Genomic DNA, 16,977 nt, shown 5'->3' on the forward strand with positions numbered 1-16,977 from the left:
ATTGTAGCTGGAAACGGCTGATTTTTAATGGAATATCTACATAGGCATACAGAGGCCCATTATCAGCAACCATCACTCCTGTGTTCCAATGGCACGTTGTGTTAGCTACTCCAAGTTTATCATTTTAAAAGGCTAATTGATCATTAGAAAACCCTTCTGCAATTATGTTAGCACAGCTGAAAACTGTGGTTCTGATTAAAGAAGCAATAAAACTGGCCTTCTTTAGACGAGTTGAGTATCTGGAGCATCAGCATTTGTGGGTTCGATTACAGGCTCAAAATGGCCAGAAACAAAGACCTTTCTTCTGAAACTCATTAGTCTATTCTTATTCTGAGAAATTAAGGCTATTCCATGCGAGAAATTGCCAAGAAACTGAAGATCTCGTACAACGCGGTGTACTTCTCCCTTCACAGAACAGCGCAAACTGTCTCTAACCAGAATAGAAAGAGGAGTGGGAGGCCCTAGTGTCTAGTTTGAGAAACAGACACCTCACAAGTCCTCAACTGGCAGCGTCATTAAAATAGTACCCGCAAAACACCAGTCTCAACGTCAACAGTGAAGAGGAGACTCCGGGATGCTGGCCTTCTAGGCAGAGTTCCTCTGTCCAGTGTCTGTGTTCTTTTGCCCATCTTAATCTTGTCTTTTTATTGGCCAGTAAGATATATGATCGACAGACAATTCCTTCAACCTCATGGCTTGGTTTTTGCTCTGACATGCACTGTCAACTGTGGGACCTTATATAGACAGGTGTGTGCCTTTCCAAATCAGGTGCTCCAATCAAGTTGTAGAAACATCTCAAGGATGATCAATGGAAACAGGATGTACCTGAGCTCAAGTTCGAGTCTCATAGCAAAGGGTCTGAATACTTAGGTCAATAAGGTATGTTTTAATTTCTTTATAAATTTGAAAAAATGTCAAATAACCTGTTTTCGCTTTGTCATTATGGGGTATTGTGTGTCGATTGATGAGAACATTTTATTTAAATACATTTTAGAATAAGGCTGTAACATTAATCAAATGTGGAAAAAGTCAAGGGGTCTGAATATTTTCCGAATGCACTGTATCATGCTAACCAAAACTCCATATAATTAACATCCATAGCTTATTAGATGATGAGTGGAAGTGAGACAATGGGACAGGTCGTAGCTATCCAACGTCACTGACCGCTAGTTCGTTGACTTAGTGGTGTTGTTGATGACCTGAAAGCGCTAGGCGTCGTCCAGATGTGATGTTGGCGCCCATGAACGTGAAGATGGCCTTAATGATGTGCAGGACTTTCTCCTGGAAAAGGATGGGGTGGAGTCAAGAGGTCATTGGGAGCACACTTTCGACTGGAAAAAGCTATCTAATAGCTGAGAAATGGTTCCGTGATGGCTGAGAGATGCTCCATGTTGAACTCATCCAGCACATCTGTGTGTGGAGGACAAACATAGTCAGTCACACACACACACCCCCTAAAAGCCTCGGGGGTGCTCCTGGGCTAAAGCAGGGTCTCTCCGTCTCTTCACCTTTGCTGACGGGTCCTCTGTCGGGGGAGAGCTTCTGGCAGACATTGAACAGACATGGCCTACATGCTTGGCGTACTCTAGGTTGTCTTGCTCCACGGTTGACGTCTCCAGGCACCTGAGTGGCCAGAGAGAAACATCACTTGGTCTATGTCCCAACATCCATTGTAGTATTCTAAATAGTATGCTAGTGTAGGTAACTGGACACATGGCTGGCCTAGCTAAGGCCAAGGCACTGAGAGACAGCATGGTTGGTTGTACCTAAGAGAGGATGCTGAAGAGAGCGGGAACTAGCATCTGAGGCCTCTGCAACTTCTTCTTGTGCTGCAGCAGCTCTAGGATGAGAGTCACCCTCTCCCAGGACACAGCGCCCTCTTCTGGCACTGCCTGAGAAGTGTCCTGGCCTTCCTATATAAAAGGCACAGAAACACAGTCACTCAAGTCAAATTTCATTGCAACCATTGAGGTTATTGTATCTAGCTAGGTCTTATTGTAGGCCCAGTTAGAGTAGATGTTCCTCACCTCTGCAGCATCTTGCTCCTGCGGGTCTAGCTCGTTAGCCACTAGCATGCCGTCCACAGCACTCTACAGTGAAAGGATAGCATTAGCATCTAGTGCGGTGCTAGTAGATGCAGTATGCAAAGATTCCTCCTCACCCGTTTGAAGACACTGACAACGGTCTGGGCACAGACAGCACTCCTGCTCTCCACCAGCAGGTCAAACCCCTATGAGTCTCTGCTGGACCTTCTCATCTCACAGGGCTGAGTAGAATGCCTTGGTGATGTGACAACAGGGTCATGTTCAGTATGAGCAAATGGGAGAAAACATTTTGAAACAGATTATTTTTTTTAAAGAGGGTTGTCATTGGAGAATTTTCTGAACGTTTTATTCAATTTTTCTGTTTTGTTCCTACAATATTGGAAATAAGTAGCATACAGATATTGCATCACAGAGTATGCTGCTACAGTAGCGTACCCGTTATAGGGCGATGATCTGGAAGCAGGGGATATCAGGGTAGGGTTTAGACACCGTGCCCAGGGCCTCGATGAAGAGCTCCATGCAGGCCTGGTCCTTCACCAGGTGGTGGGGGGCTGCCTGTTCATTGTACTTCCCTAGGACCAGCTGCATGAGCAGGGCCTTTGTCCTTTAGAATGGTGGGTTTCTCCGGCCCGCTCTGCTCCAGCAGGCTCCGGCATTAGAACAGACGGCACAGACTGAGGAGAAAAGGAGACAGGAATATAAAATATATGGCTTTACAAAAACCACCAACACCCAGATAAGAGCTCCCATATAAAGAGCCCTCCGAGTTTTTTCAATCTTTCATATTCCAGCAAGGACTACTTAAATGTCTGTTGTCACTCCCTGTCCACTCACCTCTCCCAGAGCCCTCAGTATGGTTTTGGAGGTGTAGGCAGGGCAGCTGGCCACCTGGACACTGAGCAGCAGCTCCTCCAACCCCTCTAGCAGGTCTTGTCCCGGGCCTTGCCTGTCCCTGTTCCAGCCTCCTCACAGAACTTCCCCATGGCCTACAGAAACACATCGATTTGGAAAGAGTGTGTATAATAACATTTAATGTGAATATAAGATGAAATAGGTGTGTGTTTAGGATTTATTTTTGATACTTTGTACCAACAATGCTTAATTGAGAATACAAATTAAGTATTCACGTGTGTGTGTCTCACCCTCACCCGCCTGTCGATGGTGGGGTGAAAGGGAGAGCTGTCCACCTGGGCTAGGGTCTGTAGGGTGGCTGTGGCTGTCCTCCTCACCTCACAGACAGAGGAGCTCAGACAGGCCAGCAGGGAGAGCACCACTATGGAGGGAAGAAACATTTACAACTTTGTTACTAATACACCAGTAATACAACAGCTACTTGTTGAAATGTCTTCTACTGCAGTGATTGTGAGCACTTGGGTTTTATTACACCGTCACAAACAGAGCAGGCAATAAGCTTAACGTACCACAATACTGTAGACAGTTCTCTCACCTCAGACCACTGATAAACCCCAGGTCATTTTCAGACTGTGCCAAACTCTATACATGAAATACAATAAAATGATCCATGTCTGGTTAAAATATAGATTACACCAATAAGGCTACCTGGTGATGAGCCCGATGCCAGCAGTGTGAGGGTCTTCCCTGGCTGGCCGCTGCCCACAGAGGGCCTGCAGGATGGCATTGATCTTACAGTCCAGCTGGTCTCCTAGGTTACTGCCGTAGCCTCACACAGGAACTTGAAGAGCTCCAGGGGATCACTCAGGTGGACCTGGGACAAATGGAGGGGTTTGAGGAATGGAATAATGTGGACTAAGTGAGACAGTTGATCATAAAAACGGGAGATTGCTTTGTTTCGCCTACTTCCAAACACTCTGTACCTTACATTGATTATCATCATCATCATCATCGTTATATTGTAGCATACCTAGAGGAACGATGGACTATCCTTCAAGTGAGTTGAGTGAAGCATCCGTCTGTGCACTGAAATCCAGTGTGTAACATATCAAGTTTCAGTACCTAGAAGAGTAGCGTCATCAGGGCCCTGAAGCTGGCTGCAATGGGCCCCTGGCTTGCCCCAGTGACGATGACATCAAACATACGACACAGCAGTCGGCGGTAGCAGCACGTGTTGGTGTCCAGCTTCTCTGGGTTCCACCATGACTCACGTGACAGGAAATCCAGACAGGAAGCAAGCCGTCTGTCAGCCTCTTTCCTTCTTACTCAGTGTGTGACCAAGTGGCTAAAGTAACTGGTGATATCCAGGCCTTTACTTGAACATGATGAAAAACAATATGCAGCCAATTGCTTTCGAAAAAGGAAAAAAATTTAAGGAAGCGTTGTGGCTGGATAGGAGTCCTCTAAGCAGTGACACCAGCAGCACCCCATACGCTGTCTCTCTGCCCTGTCCTCTACAGGTACTCTTCCATGAATATCCTCCTGCTGCAGGCAACACAAGAGGAAAATACGGTAAACCATTTCAAACCAATTTCAACAGTACAGAAAAGCATACAATGGGTTAAGGAATTGGAGGATGAAAATCGTAGAAAGACGTAACGTAAATATCCCAAAAGGAAACCTCTGATTTATGTAGTTGTACAACTGCCACCCCCACTCACCTGAGGCATGTCTTTCTGGGTAAGTTCCAGTATTGCAGGCTCCAGCAGGGAGTAGACACACTGGGCAGTGTGGAGGTGCTGGGTCTCACTCATGTCCCCTGCAGTAAGGTCTGGCTCAGCACCATGAACACTGCCCTTAGAAGTCATGCAAATGAGGTCAAGGGTGAGTTGTGTTACTTATGACAATTTCCTCTTGAAACCAGCATGTTAATCCAAATTTCGAGCCGCAAAAAGGGATATTACCTGAGCTAGGTCGCGGAGATCCAAAAATCATCATAGCAGTTTCAGGAAAGCAAGGCAGGTTTGTTTCAATGGTACTTTGGATACGCCAACAAATGTTTACTAATCACTCATAGCATTGCGTTTGGAGAAGGGCTCCATGTTAGACAGGTTCTTGGTCAGTGTTGAGATGCTGGTTGACTGAGAAATCCTCTCCATCACGTCGTTGAGTGCTGAGAGCAGATATAGGATGTAGTTAGTACACAGACAACCTTAGTGTCAGGAAGTCAATAATCCTAACAAGCAGAACTTTATATTAGTGGCAGCGAGTTTAGAGTATACCTGATCCCTCTATTTACAAAAGTATCCTCCATTGCATTCTCAGTAAGCCATTTCCAAGTGTTATCAAAGACAAAAAAAATGACCTTTATTGTGAAACTCCATGTTCTTATGTGTTTACCATGGGCCCAGCCCTGAGTGCGGTGGTGCTGGTATAAGAGGGTGGAGACTGGGCCACACAAGTGGCCGTCTGGGGAGTCAGGCAGGGCCGAGGTGATCACAAGGAAGGGCAACAGATCCCCTACGACACGAGCCCTCAGGTCAGAGATCCCCTCAACCAGTCTGGGTTCCTCCAGAACCCTCACTGCCTCCTTCGACTATGGACACCTATGAGGAAGCACATGGAACCCATTCACTACCATACTATGGATATGGAGATATCTGGGGAATTGATGTACATTTCAATAAGGTGAGAACAGTACTAACCAGTTCCCAGCCTTTGAGAGGTCTACGCATGGCAGCAGTGAGTAGACATGAAACAGTGTCCTCTGGATCAAGAAAGAGTTGAGTAGGATATATAGGATAAATTAGGTTTAACCCTAGTAGATTCCAATATGAACGTACCTTAAAGTCTGATGTTCCAGCCACTCACCTCCAGAGCCTTCAAAGCTGCAGCCACCACCTCGGGGACGTCCTCCTTCATGCGCTCCAACAGAGCCTCGTATAGGAAGGCCAGGTCAAAGCCCTACTGTCTCAAGGTGACAATTCCCAATAGCTGTTCCACAGCCGTGTGCCTCAGGGAGGGGAGCGGGTGCTTCAGGCTCAGCAGGAGGGAGTTGTCTCGAGTCCCTGAGGATCTGCAGCCAAAAGACAGCAGAGGGTAAGAAAAAGGAAGAATCACATAATGGCTTTGAGGAGGGTGAACTGATCCTATAGTTAGTCAGATGCAGGTATAGCACTGCTATTCACTAGGCTTAGGCAATATAGCGTTTATACCGGGGTATTTAGAAATACCAACGGAATGATTTTTTAATACCGTAAAAATAATTACGTATTTTAAATGTTTTGGGTTGGGGGCACCCCCGCCTAGTGAGGGCTGCATGCTACACCACTGTTTATAACTATAAGTTAAGTATAACTATAAGAAATCTAAGATGTGAAATAAATTATATCCAGTGCAGGCTTCGGTTATGCATTTGGTTTGCTAACTTGCTAGCTAAGTGTCTAGATTTCATGATCAATCTTCTTGGTTAGAGCAGAGACATTCAATCCCCTCTTGGATCAAGATCCCTGTTGCCTCAGTTTTTTTTATAGCTCCCCTTGTGTGCACATTTGGTAATACTGTATACCCCGGTATGGTACAAAAAACGGTATGAAGGTATGAACATCTGGATACCGCACAACCCTCTACTCACCAGTGCTGGAGGTGACAACAGCGTGAACCAGGTGAGGCAGCAGGTAGCACAGTAAGGGTGGACGCGTGGAAAGAGAAAATCACGTGAAGTTGGGCAGTTTCCAGAATTTTCTGAATATGCCTGCAGAAATGACTAGCAGGTCAAGATGAGGCTCTGTGCTTGATACTTGAAGAAACATGGAGATGTAAAGCAGTGTATTGGGTTTACCTTGATTGACTTAGTGACCAGGATGTAGAGGAAACCCATGAAGCCCAAGTCTTTGTAACAGTCAGTGATTAGGGTTCGTCTGGCCAAGGGAACTCCTGGTTTCTGTCAGGAAATCAAAATATATTGATCATTGATAATATATGATATGCCATTTAGCAGACGCCTTTATCCACAGGGACATAGTCATAAGTGCATACCTTTTATGTTTGGGTGGTCCCGGGAATCGAGCCCACAATCCTGACGTTACAAGCGTCATGCTCTATCAACGGAGCCATACAGGACCATTGATGACATGCTGATCATGTAATGAAAAATAATAACAAATCTGTCAACTTCCAATAGTTATGTTCATAAATCATATAACAATTACCTGAAGCCCCTCCAGCCAATTCCATAGGTTAGTGGGGTCCTTTAACTGAATGACTGACAAACACCTTAGTCTCGTAATAAGGGCAAAACACAGGAAAGCAGGCTCTCCCCATTATACAGGTGGATGTGGAATCTGTGAGGGCTACAGGAAAGAAATACCAGTAGACAAAATGTCAACCTATTTTCAGTCTACATTAAGCTTTCATAGCAGTGAGACAACTTCAGTTCTCAGAAGTACTAAAAACAATCCCTCTGACAAGTTATCTTTGGGGGGGCTGTGTATAAGCCACTCTATGCACTTCTGGGCAGGCTTGAGCAGGAAGTATGGAGACAGCCGTGTGAGAAACAGTAAGATGCCTGCGTCCAGTTTCTCGTTGACCTCCTTGGACTGGACACCGCGCTCCAGGCACACCGAGGCTTGGCTGAAGAGGGTCTCCTGGAACTCACTGAACGCAGGCTCGATGCTCAGGAGTTCCTCAAGCCCTGTGCACCCTGGGAACATGCAGGAGAAAAGGCAGTGGTAAGGTAAAGCAAGACATTAACAGTAGGCACATCAACTTACAACATTCTTCTTCTGTGGATTTTATGGCAGACTACAACCCAAAAAGGTGTATTGCCGCCACCAACTGGACAGGATTGGGGGGGGGGGGAGAACAAGGTTAAAATAAAACCCATGTGAGATGGTTTTCCCTAACTTAATCCACCAAAAATAAAACAATAAAAATAAAACATTTACAAAACCAAAACTTCTTCCTTCCTTTCAAATCTCCATATCTCCCTTCTATGACCTGAGAGGGTGGTACGTCGTGTCAATAGTCCATGCATCCCCTCCGTCAAAAACTCTGAGTCCCAGGAACCGTTCTGCCTCATCCACAATTCTATCTATTTTCCTGGACTTCCTCTCCACCTTCGCAATGGCATTAATCACCATAGCTATAAAGGCCACAAAGTCCACCTTCTTAATCTTTAACATTTCTTGGTCCTGCTGTTGAACGGCAACCCCTCCAGCCTTCCGTGAAGGCCTATCCACCACCATGGACTCAGGAGCACCACTCAAACGCTCAACCCTTTTAACAGCTGCTGCAAATGAAAAACTCTGGACAGCCCTGACTTTGGCCTCCTCATTCTCTTTCACCCTTGTGGGACATTCCAAAGACGTGGCTTCATGGTTCCCACCGCAATTACAACATGTGTGAGGATTGAAAATATGCTTGGCCTATAATGGGGGTGTCTGTGTGTGTGTGCTGGAAGTAACATTTTGCCCCAGATAGTGTGCTGAGAAGCTGTGGTTAACCTTGAGCGGGAACAGTATGTTTTCTATGCAGGTGTAAATAGCTCAACAATGTTGCAGAACCGTCTGTGTTAAGTGAGGACACGAAAAGCAGGAACCAAGCTTGTGTGACCTCAGTGTCTTGGGTGTGGGCGCGTAATCTACACAGCAACAGCGTCGGACAGTTGGAGCGCCAGGGGCTGGGACCAGCCTGTGCGCCAGCGATAGGCTGAGTAAAGTCTAAACCACACTTAGCCTCTACTCTGACAGGCCAGCTCAGAAGCGGGAACTAACTCTGTCAGAAGTATATTAGATGAACTTTGTCAGGAAACAAGTCAGTTCTCTGTTCTGCCCTGCGTGGTGATACAGAGAACCTGTATATACGAAAATTGCATTTACCATTTATCGCTTGAGTTTAATAAAAAATACTTAAAGTATATTCGGTGACTCTGAATCACATTTTATCCTGATACCAGATTTGATTGACGCAACCCTTTACACATGTCACATTTTCAAACACATGATATTATCTTTTCAACAACTTGGACATCTCGGCTTCGCCCTTCTGCAAACACTTGAAACATGTCCAAAAGTTTTACAGTCACACTTAGTCTTGGAACCAATAATCTGACTTTGTAGTTTATATATCCCAACTGCAGTGGAGTAGGGAGAGACCATATCAAAAAACAAAAGAACATAACTTTTTCTTCATTCACCACACGATTCATCCGACAAGCATCAATCACTCCAGGAATATTTTAAATCTCTGCAACATCGACTTCCCACTTAACGCCATAAATGACCACCTTGACAGTTGCACTTTTCGGGCGAGACGCAAAACTATCTCCTTCTGATCCAAAAGAACGAAATGTCAAAACATGCCCGCCTCTCGTAAAACTCACAGCATTCACTTTACCCAGCACTCTCTCCACCAGTTTGGATATCTCAAATGGTTTCTTCAAAATTGGTAATCCAGCCTGCTGCTCCTAAAACATACTCCTACAAGATAAGGGGCATTTCCATCACTGTATGCTACTTTGCTCCGTTTCCTATATTCAAATTCTCCTTGATTCCCCGCCATTATATTTACGCTCCACATCAGCCATCTTTTCAGCCGGCTGCCAGCCTAGCCTATGCTAGCTAATAAACTTCCAGCTTTGATAACAGTAGTTATTCGCTACTACATGACTCGGGCCAATTCTAACGGTATTTTATTTCCGATTCACGAAATGTACTTCAAAATCAAAGTGGCCAAACCACAACCATTATCTATTTCTTAAGTTAAAATATATATACAGTATATATATATATACTATATTCAATGTAGTGAAAATACACAGCAGTCATTTTAGAATCTTCAAATAACATAAAAAGCTGTTGTCCGTGTAGATAAGAAAACAAAAGCACCGTGTTTTACTCCAGTCCAGGGGCCTGTTGCACAAAAGTAGAATTAAGACATCCGGGATAAATGACTCAGCTGAGCTCAATGAAGCCAAAACATGTGCGTCCAGGCTTAATTGGTTGCACAAAGACCAAGCCAGGATGAGCAGACACGGATTCATTAAGCCAGGTGAAACCAATCCTGGATAGGTGCGCGCTCACGGCTCACTCAAATAGACCCCGCCACAGATCACAGATTAACTGATTTACCATGGCAACTAGAGCCGCGTACTTTTCCCCGTCGGAAGCACAAATCCTCATGGAGGCATACGAGGAGGTAAAAGATATAATTAAGAAGAAAGGCAACACCGCCACAGTGATAAAGCAAAGAGAAAAAGCGTGGCAAAGTATTGCAGACCGCCTGAATGCGTAAGTAGTGCACAATTACACACTCACCGCTCCGCTGAAACATCACAATTACAATTCAAATATTTAATTCACATCTCCAAAAATGCAGTTGTACTGTAATTATGAAACGGTTAAATTTTTAATTGAAATGCACTGCAGATATGAGTGAAATTGTGTAAAGTAACTCCATCACACTGTATAAAGCTATGATAAATTTTTTGATATTTTTACTGAAAACAAGACAAAAATACCAAGTAATTTTTTGCAGTGTGACTCCATTAAATGTGTGTGTGTGTGTGTGTGTGTGTGTGTGTGTGGTAGATTAAACATGAACGGGCCAAAACGGACATGGCAGCAGGTCAAAATCAAATACAAGAACATTCTGCAGAATGGTATGGTCCCTGACTAATATTTAACAAAGCACAAGCATATATTGTACCCAGAAGGTGCCTGCTCACACATTGTCTGTACTGTTTTAGCAGTGAAAAAGAATACCCACAGACAAGGCACGGGTGGTGGGTCACCAAAGGCTGACCTTACCCCAGCAGAGGACATGGCCTTGGAGCTAAATAAAGGCAGGCCCGTCTTAGAGGGGATCCCTGGGGGGAAAGAGACGAGCATAGGTTCCTCCCAAGATGCCACCCGCTTCATTCAAGGTATGTCCTTCCATCTCTACATGGGATACAACCACATTCATATTGAATCAATTTGGACTGTCTGACTTTGGTTTACCTATTGCCTTGCAGTGTCTGGCAGCACTGTGTTCCTGTTAGAGCCACCAGCACAAGCACCAGACGATGCTGATCCAGTGAGTACTCCATCAAAGGCATACTGTAGGCCTGGCATGTCTTGTCTACTAGCTTCAATATGAATCCGATTAAATGTGATAGGGTGAAGGCCCCAGTGCAGCAGCAACAGCACATGATGGAGACGATGATGAGGAGGAGACCATCTCTCTGGATTCCAGAAGGCATGAGGTATCATGTTAAGACTGTGAAAGTACTATTTACTCTACAATGGTGAGGAGTCCTCATCAAAATCAAAAAATCTAATTTCTTTTACAGGACCCAGATGCTATACAGTGGGAAAACCAGCCTGGCAACATAGTGCGTATTAATAAAAGGACACCACATCCTGCCAAATTCCAGCTGCGCTAATTGTATTGTGTTCACAGAGCTCACAAGCTATCAGAAAGTTGTATGGCAACCACCTCCGGCGCCAAATAGAACTGGCAGACATAGACATTCAGTACAAGAAGAAAAAGATGGAAAATCTTGCACTGGAGTCCGAAATAAAAAAGAGGACAATTAGGAAACTGGACCTTGAAATAAAAAAACTTGAGAGGGAGGTGAGATATGCCTTCAATGTACACTGTATGCTAACTGTAACACAAATGTATTAATCATTATTTTTCTTTCCTCCCCCAGCTCCAAGAAGATGACACAGCTCAAAATAAAAATTAGGTATATTCTCGTAAAGTCAAGTGAGCCATGACATATGAGCTCTTATTGTGAGCACACAGGACGGTGGCATCTTTCTAAGGTTTTTTTTTATTTTCCCAGCAATCAGTACAACCAAGTCATCGTTATAAGGCATCGCCCTCTTTTGCCCACCCCCCCAGCACCAGGTGTGGCCACTAGCCTATATGAAGGCCCAAAATTGTGTGTTCCTTTCTGCTCTGACAATGGCATGCCCATTCGTGCGAGATGTGGTGGATGAAGAAGCACTTGTGCTGAGGAGAGCCTTCAGGCGAGAAAGGGTCTTCAGGGACCGGTTGGACCCACTGGCCTTCCCTGATGACCATCTATATGAAAGATACAGGTTTTCTGCAGATGGCATCAGGTATCTATGCAGACTACTGGGTCCCAGGATTAAGCACCGCACTGCACGGAGCCATGCACTGAGTGTGGAGCAAATGGTTTGTGTGGCCTTGCGCTTTTTTGCTAGTGGAGCCTTCCTGTACTCAGTGGGGGATGCAGAACAGCTGAACAAGGCCACAATTTGCCGCACAATAAGGAGTGTGTGTCTGGCTATCAAAGCATTAGCAGATGTCTTCATCTCCTTCCCTGGCCACAGAAGACTCTGTGACATCAAAGAGGAGTTCTATAGGATTGCAGGTAAGAGGATCTACAAATTACAGGACAACTGTTAACACATAGTAGGATACTCATTACTTTGTGTGACAGGTTTCCCCAATGTCATTGGTGCAGTGGACTGCACACACATAAGGATAAAAGCCCCCTCAGGTGCCCATGAGGCCGATTTTGTGAATAGGAAATCCTTTCACAGCATTAATGTTCAGGTGAACATAACTTTTTGATATTGTCCATTGACGAACACTCTGCATTGCCAGTGATGTGCATTGATTGGTGTAATATTCCTCATCTTATGATTTCAGATGGTCTGCAATGCTGACTGTGTGATCAGCAATGTTGTGGCAAAATGGCCTGGCTCAGTCCATGACTCCAGAATCTTTCGGGCCTCTGAAATCTATCAGTGCCTATCACAAGGTAAGCCACACAACCCCTATTTATAACCATCATGGCTGTGTCAAGAATATCACTGTGTTTATGAGGTAGTAATGATGAGATTTTGTGTTGACAGGTGAATTCTCTGGTGTGTTGCTGGGAGACAGGGGGTATGGCTGCCAGCCTTTTCTCCTGACACCTTTCACAGACCCCCAGGAAGCACAGCAGGCCTACAACCATGCCCATGCCAGGACCAGGGCCAGAGTTGAAATGACCTTTGGCCTCCTGAAGGCACGCTTTCACTGCCTTCACAAATTAAGGGTCAGCCCTGTTAGGGCATGTGATATTACTGTGGCTTGTGCTGTCCTCCACAATGTGGCCTGCCTGAGGAAGGAGAGGGCCCCCAGAGTGCCACCAGCCATGGACTGGGACAATCCGGCAATCTTCCCTGATGACGACAGTGGTCGGCTGCTGAGGGACCAATATGTGTTGAATTATTTTAGTTAGTATGTGTGCTTTCAATTTTGGTTAAATATGTCCTGCGGTGGCAGAGGAATTTTGGTTTTTTTTGGGTTCGTTTTTTGACGAATTTGGCCTCTTATGATGTTTGTGCGGTATACTGTGTGTAATACAAGGCTGCAGGGAGGCTACTGCATCCATTCATTTGTCTGTTCAGTTGATGTGTATGGATTTGTCCTGCATTTATTTTAGTGTGCAGACATGCAGGGTGTGTTATATACAGACCTTTGAATGTGTATGTATCATTTTGTATAATATGCTTGGATTCTGTGCTTTCCATCTTGTAGAGTCACTGTGACTTCAGTTTCGAAAGGAGCTGATGGTTTACCTGCTTTGTTTTGTCCTTATTCAATAAAGGAACATAATGTTACACATTGTGTTTTTATATTCATATGGAATGTGTATTTGTTTATATGACAGAGTACTAGGGCCACACTGAAGAAAAAGGATAAAGTCATACATTTATGAGGCTGGTTCTTTCTGCAGAAAAGCTACATATTGTTTTTACAGTTTTGATACTTATGACAATGTGATACTTAATATTCTGGCACATCAGCATGTCTTTGTTTATGAAACCATACTGAAGTACAATTTCACGAAATGCCCCACATCTGTCATTTTAACAACTGTCCTCCTTTAAAACAACTGGTTACAATATTATGACTTGTGTTTTTTTCCCCTCTGTGGCCCTAATATTCTATCATTTTATATATAGCCTTATAGTCTATGGGAAACTGTAAATTATCTAATGATAGCAACATCATCTAAAAATCATTTTTTATCCAAAATCATTGAAATTAATGATCACAAACGTTTAAATAATAACAGTGGGTCTAGTTATATGTGATAACAATGTATAGTGAGCAGTGAAATAACTATTGGTTTCCATTTGTGGTGACTGCTGACTGACATTAGGGATGAGATTAAATAGATCCTGGAATTTAGCCTGGTCTGGAGCAGGCTAGCTCCAGAATAAATCTCCATGGTAATTTATACCATAACATATCCTCCTGCCCCCTATCCATCTTTAGTGCAACCGGATTACGGATCAATTGAGCCAGGATCACCAAGATATCCTGGCTTAATCCCTTATCCTAGTTTTGTGCAACAGGCCCCAGGGTGGCGATAAAGCACCAGTGAAGTTTATTTACCGCCTCCATAAAACATCAGAAGAATATATGTTGGTCAGTCACCGACACCGTGGTCCGCGAAATAGTAGAGATTAGAGAAATGTCGATAACCTTACTCTTGTGAGATATTTTTAATTAATTGTTCATGGTTATATTGAGACTCACGTGTAAATGAAACGTTACTTTGGTTTGTAAGGATTCAGAGATTAGTTTTATTTTGAGAGCCTGCCACGCATCTTTGTCAAACTAACGTTAGCTATCTAATGTACACCTCCACGCTAGGTATATGACGGAGAAATGCTACTGTTCTGAGAAATCACTGCGCATCACCTGTCCCATCAGCCCAGCCAGGTAAGTGGAAACATCCAGTCTTTTTTACATTTTTATGTTCACCTTCATTAACCAGGTAACGTTAGGCTAGTTGAGAACAAGTTCTCATTTACAACTGCGACCTGGCAAAGATATAGCAAAGCAGTGCGACACAAACAACAACAGAGTTACACATGGAATAAACAAACATACAGTCATTAATACAATAGTCTATATACAGTGTGTGCAAATGAGGTAGGATAAGGGAGGTACGGCAATAAATAGGCCATAGTGGCGAAATAATTACAATATAGCAATTAAACACTGGAGTGATAGATGTGCAGAAGATGGGTGTGCAAGTAGCGAAATTGTTGTTTGACAGTTCATTTTTCGCGGGATTCCGCCCACGGCAAATTACCATTGGGCGTGAGGCTCTCAGCCTCCCTTGAACATTGCGCTGATTGAGGGGATTCGATTATCTGTCCGGGGTGCCACAGTGTAGGAGATTGTATCGGGTGAAAATTGATTGCATTCGTTTTTGAACCGGGCTGCCTTCCGGGTGTGGGCAGGGGCGGCGTTCAGTAAGTTTTTCTTTCTGGATAGGTCAATTGAACGGAAACGGTGCTGTACTTAACGACCAGTTGAAACACTGGAAGGGGTTGGGTTGGTAAACTCTGGCAGCATGGCCACTTCCTTTTTATGGCAACGCATTGCTTCAAGCCACACCCACAAAACGAGAGCAAACGTAGTCACTTTAAAAACGTACAACGACGTTTTGGTTGAACGTGTCGTTCAGTACTAACCATTCTACAACATAGCAAACGTTTACGCGAACTGAACGCAGGTGCCCTGCTCTGGTCGACGTTGATGTCGGCTCAAAAAAAAAGTGATGTAGGCTAAGAACGTGGAGTAATGAGTTTATTTTCATATAAACGATTTAACTGTCTCCCCAAATTAAGACTAGTCTGGAATTCAAAAATATGTTATATGGAAAAGAGGTATGTTTCTTTATGATGCACCATTCAGCCTTGACAACATGGCCGAGCTCGCAGATTACTGTTCATTATTTACTGTTCATCACTCACTGTTTTTAGTTATTCACTGTGTATTTATTCCTTTTCACTATTTTCTTTCACTCTACATTTTTGAAAAATAACATGTTAGTAAGGATTTCACTGTTAGCCTACACCTGTTGTTTATGAAGCATGTGACAAGTCACATTTGATTTCGATTTGAGAAGGGAGATGCTCCACTTTTGCCCATAGACTGGTGCACCGCGGTTCAGCTTAATCGAACTCCCTCGCTGATTGGTTCAAGTTTGAAAAGGCTACTGAAGTGACATTTGACATTCTCCCTTCACAATTTACCAAAGATGGTTGTGTGTAGCTACATGAGTTGCAAATTCTGGAGGAAAGAACAAGCAACACTAGTAGCTATTTCTCCCACTTTGTTGGGCGTTAGACATTTTGGAATTAAGATTTTTAATGACTGGAATTTTAACAGTTTATAACTGCCAGCTCTTGTGGCCACTTTCAATCCTGAGGGATAGATAATATTTTGATTGGGTAGTTTTAGGCCAGCGGTCTCCAACCTTTTCTAGCATGAGCGCTACTTTTTTTTTAATTAAACATGTCGGGAGCTACAATTTTTTTTTTTTTCTAGCTTTCAAATAGGCACATTCTTCTCTTTTATCCCCTGCAACTCTTCCCCCAGTCCTTGGTGTACAAGTGAAAATAGTGCACTGTTCTGTCAATATATCTGCTAAAATAATGGTTAAAAAACAGCTCTAAAGGGGGGCCCAAAAAAATCTGATTTTTTTCCCGTAAATTGTTTTCTCAGTTTTATTTTAAGGTTAACATTCATTTTTTATAAATCACTCTCAAATGTACAATTGTTCAGAGAAACAATGCAATTGGATGTTTTGTGTCCAAGTCAATGGTTAAATCCCGTAAGTATATATATTTTTTAGGTCTGGAAGAAAATGTGACTTTTTGGTATACATAATCCCCTTCTAATTGTGCATCTGGCCCTTTTAATTGCGAGTCTAGTGAGTGCTGAATGTGCTGTCTTTGCCGGTCTAGCAATGGTTCTTTCTGTACAGCTGCTCATTTTATGGCAAAGTTAGCAAATTACAAGTAATAGATACAAATTATATACTTACTCATGATATACTTCTGCCAGGTAAGCCTACTTTGCAGCAGTGGTGTAAAGTACTTAAGTAAAAATTATTTGAAAGTAGTTTTTTGGGGTATCTGTACTTTACATTACTATTTATATTTTTGATAATTTTTACTTTTACTTCACTACATTCCTAAAGAAAATAATTTACTTTTTACTCTATACATTTTCCCTGACACCCAAAAGTACTCGTTACATGTTTTATGCT

General features: G+C 43.5%; 1 protein-coding gene, 1 long non-coding RNA gene, 1 other non-coding gene and 1 pseudogene across 11 annotated transcripts in view; 2 read left to right on the forward strand and 2 right to left on the reverse strand.

The window, feature by feature from the left end:
* LOC139570158 (uncharacterized) overlaps positions 1 to 16,977 on the reverse strand; it is a 23,521-nt gene continuing 6,544 nt past the window's right edge. The window contains exons 2-18 of the long non-coding RNA XR_011674018.1: positions 6,936 to 7,599; positions 6,532 to 6,840; positions 5,769 to 5,973; positions 5,603 to 5,664; positions 5,298 to 5,503; positions 4,862 to 5,070; positions 4,619 to 4,753; positions 3,928 to 4,442; positions 3,606 to 3,771; positions 3,188 to 3,318; positions 2,880 to 3,031; positions 2,481 to 2,719; positions 2,162 to 2,279; positions 2,028 to 2,090; positions 1,767 to 1,913; positions 1,509 to 1,623; positions 1 to 1,410 (exon numbers count right to left, since the gene is read on the reverse strand). This is a non-coding gene — a long non-coding RNA (uncharacterized lncRNA). The remainder of the gene's footprint in view (positions 1,411 to 1,508; positions 1,624 to 1,766; positions 1,914 to 2,027; positions 2,091 to 2,161; positions 2,280 to 2,480; positions 2,720 to 2,879; positions 3,032 to 3,187; positions 3,319 to 3,605; positions 3,772 to 3,927; positions 4,443 to 4,618; positions 4,754 to 4,861; positions 5,071 to 5,297; positions 5,504 to 5,602; positions 5,665 to 5,768; positions 5,974 to 6,531; positions 6,841 to 6,935; positions 7,600 to 16,977) is intronic.
* On the reverse strand, positions 3,404 to 3,531 carry LOC139571703 (small nucleolar RNA ACA64). The gene has a single exon (XR_011674341.1). It is a non-coding gene; the product is annotated as a small nucleolar RNA ACA64 (small nucleolar RNA).
* On the forward strand, positions 9,804 to 13,543 carry LOC139570153 (putative nuclease HARBI1). 9 transcript variants are annotated; one of them, XM_071391768.1, is made up of 11 exons: positions 9,804 to 10,186; positions 10,487 to 10,557; positions 10,645 to 10,821; positions 10,912 to 10,973; positions 11,056 to 11,142; positions 11,230 to 11,271; positions 11,340 to 11,513; positions 11,593 to 11,628; positions 11,728 to 12,282; positions 12,564 to 12,675; positions 12,770 to 13,543. In XM_071391768.1, the coding sequence occupies exons 1-8, from the start codon at positions 10,029 to 10,031 to the stop codon at positions 11,626 to 11,628; spliced, it is 807 nt and encodes a 268-aa protein (XP_071247869.1). In that variant the 5' UTR covers positions 9,804 to 10,028; the 3' UTR covers positions 11,728 to 12,282; positions 12,564 to 12,675; positions 12,770 to 13,543. The 9 variants fall into 9 exon arrangements, with proteins under 9 accessions (XP_071247869.1, XP_071247863.1, XP_071247867.1 ...); XM_071391762.1 differs by adding an exon at positions 12,352 to 12,467 and having other exon boundaries at positions 10,487 to 10,821; positions 11,230 to 11,513; XM_071391766.1 differs by having other exon boundaries at positions 11,340 to 11,628.
* Positions 14,362 to 16,977, forward strand: part of LOC139570154 (SUN domain-containing protein 1-like) — a 21,215-nt pseudogene continuing 18,599 nt past the window's right edge.

The sequence above is a fragment of the Salvelinus alpinus genome, chromosome 3 (genome assembly GCF_045679555.1).
Source record: "Salvelinus alpinus chromosome 3, SLU_Salpinus.1, whole genome shotgun sequence".
Classification (NCBI taxonomy): Eukaryota; Metazoa; Chordata; class Actinopteri; order Salmoniformes; family Salmonidae; genus Salvelinus; species Salvelinus alpinus.

Excerpts from the sequence above, each read along its gene's own strand:
- LOC139570153 (XM_071391762.1), top strand. The coding sequence starts at position 11,811 with ATGAAGGCCCAAAATTGTGTGTTCCTTTCTGCTCTGACAATGGCATGC. Across the intron at positions 12,283-12,351 it reads GGAGTTCTATAGGATTGCAG|GTTTCCCCAATGTCATTGGT; the intron begins GTAAGAGGATCT and ends TTTGTGTGACAG. Across the intron at positions 12,676-12,769 it reads CTATCAGTGCCTATCACAAG|GTGAATTCTCTGGTGTGTTG; the intron begins GTAAGCCACACA and ends TTGTGTTGACAG.